Below are 9404 nucleotides of genomic sequence, written 5' to 3'. Positions count from 1 at the left end.
GTAGGCCCAGCACTCTTTCCTGCTTATGCAGGGGGTCGGACTCGATGATCTATTGAGGTCCCTTCCGACCCTAGCATCTATGAATCTATGAAAAAGGGTTGCAATACTGTTGAATGGTTCTATTTTTTTTAAACTCATATTCATGCAGAACAAAATTCAATGTCTTAAATTTATGATGTTAAAACACCCACTAAAAAGATCATCGTAAGTCCAGTTTGTAAATAAAAGCAATTTATTATATTCAAGGAATAATCTGTTTCTCAAGTAAATTTCACATTGCACAGTCATGTAAACAAGTAGTTTTCAACCTAATTATATTAAAAAAAAAGTCACCCACACAAACACTAACAAAGGAAAAACCATAGAAGAAAATGTATGGAAAAAGTGAAAACTATTAAGCAAAAACCAGGATCAAAATTTTAAAAAAAAGTCACCAAGGCACCTGATTGCTTCCTACTTCAAAGTTCCAGCTTTGTGCTCTTTCTCTCTCAGATGTCTCTGTTTAAGCAGGGACCATTCCTGTAGAATAAAACACTTCAAGATCTAGGGCTTCTGACATGCTGGCTCAAAGTCATTGGGCTAAATGCCAAGTGTGGGTGAAATGGTCCACTTTAACAAATATGGAGAGAGGGAGGGAGGAAAGTAAACCTTGCTTCTTCCCCTAATCTATTCATTGTTTATACAAGAAGACATAGCTGCTCTTGTTCATTCAAGTAGCTCCCACTGAGTGTAACACAGATCATATCTGAATATTGTGGACGCTGTCCTTGGTGCTTACCAGTTTCCATTAGATGCTCCTTTCTACAAGTACAAGGTCCATCCTTATGATTTACTAGTTGTATTAAAAAAAGCTTCTGAAAGTTTTAAATCAAAATCAGCAGAGATCCTTATTATCCATAGACTGATTTAATTCAAAGGGACTACAGACACATCACCTACTCTAAAGCTCAAGTTAACTGAATTCAAGTAAACCCTATAACTTGTCTTCCAACAAGAACAAACCCTGGAAATCCCAGACTGAGTGACATACTGACACAAGCAATCCAAACGTGCATCTTTGTGTTTACTTTTAGTATATCTTCACTATACAAGTCACCAAATATATCTTTTCGGACACGTACAAAAAGTATCCATGTACATTCGGGTAATGATAGTGCCAGGCAACAGGGAGGCAAATTGGGCGGGTCCTGGGAGTGCTCAAACTTGGTCAACCAAGATACTACAAAATGCCAGGAGTGATATAATAGCAAATAATTAATGTCATCTAGGAGTTAACGGTTCAGGGATCACTTAAAATGTAGACAGACATTGCCTTATTTTAAGAGACAATCTTGCTTTCCTATACGCATGTGGCACTTGTCACAATAGTTGGTAAAAACAAAATGCAAAACTTATTTCCATGCATCACATCATGCATTTTCCCTGTATATTTACATTTCCCATCCAGAATCCAGTGAAGGAAAACAATTCAATCTTACAGTGGTTATTTTGAAGTTATGCTAGCCAAACTACTCATTTGAGAGAGGTCTCAGAGGCAGGCCTTTCTGTCCATTTCAGCATGATTCACCTGAATCACAGGATTGAAATAAAAGCTCTTCATTACTCACTGTCATCTCTATCCAGGGCAGCCTTGTGTTGAAAAAGCAGCAATTATCAAAATGGACTAAGCAAGTTTGAATAAGTTAGGTTTAAAGCCACTACGACCGCAAATTTCTCTGAAGAGCTTGCATTTCATTTTCCCATCTTCTCTACAAATTAATAAGCCTGAACCCAAGTATTTCTGGGAATCATTTCCTTACATTAGCTGCCTATTTAGTATCACACACACAAATTAATCTGCACTGAAACTGGTACTTTGTTTCCCTGATCTTGCAAAATTTAAACCAGCATTAAGTTCCCAATGTTTGTTAGAAAATCCACTCGCTAGATAGAAAGGTGCAGGGTTGGTTTGGTTCACATATGGCTCCACCAGCTCTAAAAAAATGCAGAGACTTAAGTCTAGAGGATTTGAGATGGCTAACACTTCTATCTTCCCATGCTACCCTGACTTACAAGAGATTAAATGGGTAGATAAAGGAATGTACCACAGCCCTGCTCTGCCCCTTTCTTTTTAACTATGTGGGTTCTGGAGTTTTCACTAATATATAGAACAGAGCTAGCAAAGCTTAACATACAGCTTATGTCTCATTTGTGGCAAAAACCCATTTTAAGTTCTTAGTACATGTCTATAAGTTGTAATCACAGCTTTGTCTTTCGTGCAACACAGCTCTACCAGGATCACAACTCTGTCAGGAAGTGTTGTAATGATTTCCATATCCTTGTTCTAGATCCTGCAGTAAAGTCATTTTTTTGCCAAGAGAATAGTTCTATTACAACATCCTTTTGGAAAAAGAAAACAAGAGTATAAAAACACTGGCCACTCCTTCTGTCAATATCCTTGTGTTCAGAGTCACTTGCGCAACCTTTTTTGGTCTTCCGTGTACAATCTCTTCTCAGTGTTCCCTTGCTCTAACAAATGGTTTACGGCATTTCACGAGTCTCTTAAAGTGCCACCTCACAGTCTGTGTTCTCAGGCATCCTTATTTAGTCAAGGAAAGCATTCCAGTTCATTGATCGCTACATACTATGCAAATCTGGAGGCCATACTAGTGACTGGAATGCTTCCAGTAACTTTAAGTTCAGTCACATGCATCTCAGGATAGAACTTAATCTTTAAATATTTTAAAGCATTACATAGTTAATTAAGAAAAGGGAGTTTTCATGCAGCAACTGGAAGAGCATAATCAAAAGTTTCACAAGCGTTGTCACAGCAGATGCAAACACTGTAGTAGTGGCTATATTTTCCAAATACAACTATAGTCAGATTATACACAATCATAATATGCTACAACAACCAGGGGAAAAAAAAATCCAGTCCTGATGGTAACTAGTCAACCAAGTGTCTTCAGCCAATACTCATCCCTATCTAATTCTGTCTCCATTTTTTGTGGGAAAAACACACAGAAATATACACTGGCATTTACGCTAACATTAGGAGTGAGAAAATTTGAGAGATTTCACTGGATCTCACTATGAGCCACAAAAGCTCCCGACTGCATTCTTGCTCCTTATTTCTTCCTCTCCAGGGATAAGCAAAAGCCCTTTTGTTCCAGGTAAAACAGAGAGAGAAAGGGAGCATAGAGCACCCCTGACAAACCCAGCATCTGAAAAAAAGACACCGTGCTGCGCAACAACAAAAAAGCTCCAAAATGCAAACAAATAGCAGCTCTTAAAACAAAGTAGAGAGTTCTGGCAGATCAGGCTCCAAACTAATTCCAACAATCTTGCTATGTGTCTGGTTCATGTTTGCTGCCAGACTGTAACTTTGGCTCATTACACTAAACAGTGGATCACAATGCTATGCAGTATGCAGCAGGCTTGCTCAGTTACTTTTCAAATTGTCTTGCCCTGTATTTCTCCTTAACCCTCCAAAAATAGTCAAAATGGAGACAAACAATTTTGCCCTTTAGAGCCAGTCTGAATTCAATACCTGATATTTAAACATCTCCCCTAATACTTGTCATAGTATACAAGAATTTGATTGATGGCCAAGTTTTTATAATTTAAACTAAATTATATATAGAAATTCTGTTTAAATGACTTCACGGGAAAATTTGCCATTAAGGCCAGCAACACATCCATTAACTCAGGGGTGGGCAAAATCCAGCCCGGGGGCTAGAATGGCCTGGCGGGTCGCATCTGTCCCACCTGCGGGGCCCCTAAAAAATTTAGAAAATTAATATTTATCCGCCCTTGTCATGCGGCTCTCGATGGCTTGCCAAAACTCAGTAAGTGGCCCTCCACCTGAAATAATTGCCTGCCCCTGCCTTAACTAAAACTGCTAGGCTCCCAGCCCTCAACTCTTCCAAGAAGGGTAAGGACAACTTAACCTTTAACTTAATTTTCCTGGGTTATGTTACACACTACATGGCTCAGAAAGTTCAAGCATCTCTGATTAGATTCAGGAAACTCAAGATTTGTAGAAATCTGAAGTAAGAGATAAAAGAAACCTGCTAAGATCCCTAGATCCCGACTCCAACCCAGCCAGCACAGAAGTGCTCTAAAAATATGGTACAAGTGCCACAAACAGTCCAAATACAACATTATTCACACAGATCCCCCCAGCCTTCCTACAAAACTTCAGCCTCCTACTTCAGAAAATATTTGTGTACTTTTGGCTAAATTTTAATTTCCTTACACTACACCTTTTTGCCATGTATTTCACCACTCCAGGAAACACAGCTGCAGGCTAAAATGAAAAAGCAGAATGGATTGGGATTTTGCAAGCGTGGACGTGGGAACGCTTAGCTTTGTACCACTACTCAGGTTCTCACTCACCTTACAAAAACAGCTGCAATTTGACTGTGTTTTTATCTTACCCAAGCCAGTCAGTCATTTTAAGTAATCAGCCTAGGTTTCCTTTAATCATTCTTCTCCCTGTCTGTACTACAGTGCTTCCTCCCTGGGGAGCTCCGAGCCAACACTGGAGAATTAAACGGTATGTTACTTGAAAGTGGTTGGTTGGAAATTTTAGCTGGGGATTCTGGTATCTTCCGAGAGGTCTCAATCACAGAGTTTCTCATTGTATCATTCATTTCAATCACTTCAAAGTCTGCTTCATTCCATTCTTCTGCATCCGCCTCCTCTTCATCTTCATCCAGTCCAGAGCTGGACAACAAAGCTTTCCGGTCCTCACTTTCACCACTGTCCTCCAACGCACTCTCACTGGAAGAGGTGGCCAATTTATACATCACAGGAAAGAGCAGTGCTGTTGTTACTGAAGCTCCCAGTGCAGCATACATTATCACTGGCAGGTGGCAAAACTTCCTTTGCAAAAACCAAACTGCTGCTGGAATACACATCTCTCCCAAGGCAGCACCACCCAAAAAAAGAGAAGCAGACTTTCCTTGTATAGTAGTGTACTGTTCAATCCAGGAAATGCCACTGGGAAAGGTGGCAGCCATTGAAGCCCCATACACTGTACTCCCAGCCCATAGCGAGATAGGATGTGTAGCAAACAGTACCAAAAACAAGGAGGAGACAGTACTGCCTATGACACTAAGCAGAATCATAGTACCAGGGTATAAACAGGCAGCAAAACAGATTGCAAGGCCTCTGCAAGCTGCAAATGCTCCCCAAAAGACAGAGTTCAAGCCAGCTGCTTCACTTTCCTTCATATCAGCGTAGACCTTTACGTAAGTAAAAATGTAAGAGCCATAGGAAACTTCTGCTCCTACGCAGCACAAGAAAAATATGAAAAGAAGAATGAGGAGAACATAGTGGTATTTGGCAATCCGGCATCTGTGCACAGAAGCCTTTGTTTTATCTCGCATTGGGCTGCTCCTTGAATATAGGATAAAAAATAGCAAAGAAATTAACAAAATATAGGTGCCTATAACAATGAAGGACCACAGAAGGTGAATGTTGAAATAGAGTTTGAATGCTGATGCAGTCAGTGCTGTAGGTATAGAACTCAGAACAGACTGATTTGTTTTTTCACCTTCATTATGGAGTTGAGATATGGAGCTGCCCAAAGCCATTTTAGCCAAGAGGGGAGCTACAAAGGCACCCAGTGCAAAACTGAAGTGTAAGGCCTGCATGTGTGGTCCAGCGTCTGCTCCCCATGTATTCAATGCAAGGACATTGCCACCTGTAGGTTAAAGAGATTGTTTATTTAACAGCAAAACAAATTACAGGAAAGTTATCTCCTCACACATTTAGTTAATATGCATGGTCAGACTGGCAAAGTACTCACTATACAGCAGCAGCAGCCAGCAGTTTATAAACAGGCTCAAAGATGACATGAACTAATCTATAATGTGAAAACTGCAATCTCGGTGAAAGAAATTCTGCTCATATATGCTTAGCAATAAAGGGTTTAATCAGAAATGTTGTTTTGACTTGTAATCTCCAGAATAAAAATACTTCCATTTGGCAATATTATGGATCAGAGCCAAACCTTCTGAACATTTCTTACAACCTAGACAGTATAGAAAAATTTGATTTTGGGAACCCTGGCACATTTTGTTTTGGAAATACTGAAATAACCACATGTCCTCCCTCCAGTGCAGTGAAATGACCAAATAAGCTATTTCATCTGAAAATTTCCAATGAGCTCTAGTTGACAGGCTCCAGAGGACTTCTTCAATCCAAGCAGGAAAGAGAATTTGTCCACTTACCTGTGTCCAGAACTCCCATGGAAACTCCAATGACTGACATCAGGCCTGTTAACATTAATGCCTTCTTACACCATGGTATGGCATAAAGACCAACTGCTGTTCCCAGCATAGATAACCCTATAAAAGGTAAAAAATAGGCTGAAATCTACAATGCAGCTTCAGTGTTCAGCATGGATTGTAGAGATCTGTGAAAAAAAATTTAGGCACAATCTGAACATGAGAACAAATGGGTGTGACTTGACCCCGAGTAGATTAGTTTGAACATTAGAAGCATCTGCCTAACAGAAGTGGGGTTTTCTCAAAGTTTTTCAGTAGAAATGATATGAGCAACCCCCCCTCCTCCACAAAATAGGTTGAGGTGGAGCTGGATAAATATATGAAGCTGATTTCATGGGGGGGTCCTATAGCAGTAGAGGACTCCATTCAGTGATCCAGCAGATCCCTTCCAGGTTCATGTTCTTGAGGCATGGAGAGTGGCCTCACAAAGAATAACCTGGGAAGTTAGATCATGTGGATTTGAATCTCCATCTCTCCTCCCTCAGCAGAAAAAGGAACTAAACTCATGCGTCTCACTTTCCGGTTAAGCGTCCTAACAAATAAAGAATGGGGGCGGTGGGGAGGTTAACAGCAACTATTAAATTTTGCAGGGAACACACATACTCTTGTATCTTAAATATGTTCTGCACATTGAAGTCCTCAGGTAACCAGGAGGGCGGGCCGGGTCTGTAGATCCTGATTGTGATTAGACTCGACCTAGGCACTGTCAATGCCTACCCTGACAAAACTGAGGTAAAAGGCAAGAGTACAAAAGTTGACCTTTCAGGTGCCTTGGGAACTTCACAGCCACAAACTGCAGTTTCTGTGGAGAGTAAGCACCTTCAGAGTTAGGCAGTTGGGCAGGGTTTTCAGGACTGCAACTTCAGACTTAGGTACCCAAGCCTCACTTCAAGTGCATAAGTCTACTACAGATCTAGCCCTACACCCATAAATGTTGTGCTTTTACTAGAGGTAGAAAAAGAAAGTTGTTCTATTGAGTGCAGTGCAGAAACCAACTTCTACAGCATCTTTCTTGGTTAAGCTGCAATGCAACATGCATGCTGGCAAAATGCAAAACACTTGTCTAGGATGGTTTAGGCATGGATGATACTGCCTTGAGCTGAGGGCTGAACTGGATGCCCCCCCTGAAGAATGAGTCTCTTTTGATGCACTTACAGATATGACCATGATACAATTTCATAGATTTTTAGGGTTGGAAGGGACCTTAGTAGATCATCAAGTCTGACCCTCTGCCCTGGGCAGGAAAGAGCGCTGGGATCAGATGGCCCCAGCCAGGTGTTTGTCAAGCCTCCTCTAAGACAGGGTAGAGCACCACCTCCCTTGGAAGCCCATTCCAGCCTCTGGTAACCCCTACTGTAAAGAAGTTTTTCCTAATGTCTACTAAACCTGCTCTCTGTCAGTTTGTGGCCATTGTTTCTAGTTACTCCAAGGGGCACCCTGGCAAACAGAGCATCTCCTATCCCTTGCTGCCCTGCCCTGCTCTCCCCCCGAATTTGTAGACGGCCACCAGATCCCCTCTCAGCCTTCTCTTACACAGGTTGAAGACTTCCAGGTCCCTTAATCTTTCCTCGTAGGACCTTTCCTGTAGGCCCCTAACCATACGAGTTGCCCTCCTCTGGACCCTCTCAAGGATATTCACATCTCTTTTGAAGCGCAGCACCCAAAACTGGATGTGGTACCCCAGCTGATGCTTCACCAATGCCATATAGAGGGGAACTATCACCTCCTTAGATCTGTTCGTGATGCACCTAGTAATGCGTAACAGTGTAGTTAGCTCTGTTAATTGCTTTGTCACATTGTCGACTCAATGTTCATCTTTGAGTCAAAATTTGATTTGCTTATATATATGTTCCCAGAACCACTCACTCACCCCACAAAACAAAATCCGAGTCTCTTCTTTTCATCAGACCAGGCAAAAATATTCATTGTCAATTCTAAAGCACTTCATCAGGCCTACCGGTCTTTTGCTCATCGCTGGGAAAAGCACTCAAATGTTGCAAGCGCAAATGTAAAAGGAGGCAGAAATTAACTGATGAAAGTAAAAGTATTTTCCTGGTTTAGAATGAAACAGCTTAAGAAAACCCATAATGCTGGTGCCAACACATGCACTTCCATCATTTACACCTGTAACCCTCTTAATTTCTGCAGCTCTGTGTCACAAAGCTCATGGCACTGCTGAAAGATTCATTGTCACGTAAAAAAAAAATGATACAAACCTTTCAAGTCCACTCACCCAAGAGAAGATGAGGGTTCATGCAGTCAAAGAGAATCCCTCCAACCACTGACCCTCCAAGGTAGCCCACCGAACGCCCCACAAAGATGTAGTAGATGTCACTGACATTTTTAGTCACATTGCTAGCTAGATCTTGAAAGGTAGGTCCCACAACACCAATGCTCATGCCCTGGAAAACATTGGTAAGCACCAAATGAGCCCCTGCCAACAGTACGATGAGAGTTAACAGCCACAAAAAGCTCAGTGACAAATGGAAAACCGGGCTCTACATTTCATTTGAAACAGCTGCAAATGCCCCAAAGTGGGCAAATCTCTCCCACAAAGCCCCAGGGAAGGTGTCTCCTCCAATAAGTGCTGCCAAAAGCTACGGGCTGGTGTTTTCGCAGTGCCGGAACCAGTGAAAGCAACCTGCCACAGGTGAGCACCTCCAGAGGCTTGGGACGCGCTTGCTTCACCCAGGCACAGGTTCAGGTGCTACGGGTCTGTGCAGCGGCAGATCCCGAGGGTGTGCAGGGGCACGCCTGCACCCCGCTTTGGGCCTGGATCCCCCCAGGCACAGGTGGGCTCCGCTGGGAACAACCAAAGCAGCCCAGGCCACGGGCAAGGGCTGCTCCCTGGGGGACCGGTGGAGCAGGCTGGGGGCACCCACCCCCACACTGCCCTGACTGCCACGGGGGCTCCCAGCCCGAGCCAAGTGTCACCCTGGCCCCGCCCCCCAGCCTCGTTCCCACTCCCGTCCTCCCCAGCCCCGCCCCCGCCGCGGGCAGCCATGCGCCCCGAGGTGCCGACGGGGGCGGGGCCCGTGCGGCCGACACTCACCAGCCCCAGAAAGGCAGCGCAGAGCACCCCGGAGGTGCACCATCTTGCGGATGCTGCGTCCCCGCCCCGCCACCTCC

The 9404-nt window shown here is 43.2% G+C and overlaps 1 protein-coding gene across 1 annotated transcript; it reads right to left on the bottom strand.

Moving 5' to 3' along the window:
• Nucleotides 1–3796: 3796 nt before the first annotated feature.
• MFSD4B (major facilitator superfamily domain containing 4B) lies at nucleotides 3797–9398 on the bottom strand. Its single transcript, XM_019537922.1, has 4 exons — nucleotides 9328–9398; nucleotides 8509–8677; nucleotides 6219–6335; nucleotides 3797–5689 (listed from the first exon to the last, which is right to left on the bottom strand). The coding sequence occupies exons 2-4, from the start codon at nucleotides 8672–8674 to the stop codon at nucleotides 4461–4463; spliced, it is 1512 nt and encodes a 503-aa protein (XP_019393467.1). The 5' UTR covers nucleotides 8675–8677; nucleotides 9328–9398; the 3' UTR covers nucleotides 3797–4460.
• Nucleotides 9399–9404: the final 6 nt, after the last annotated feature.

Source organism: Crocodylus porosus, unplaced genomic scaffold, assembly GCF_001723895.1.
Source record: "Crocodylus porosus isolate Cpor-Errol unplaced genomic scaffold, CroPor_comp1, whole genome shotgun sequence".
Lineage (NCBI taxonomy): Eukaryota > Metazoa > Chordata > Crocodylia > Crocodylidae > Crocodylus > Crocodylus porosus.
This window is presented reverse-complemented; position numbering and strand designations above follow the sequence as displayed.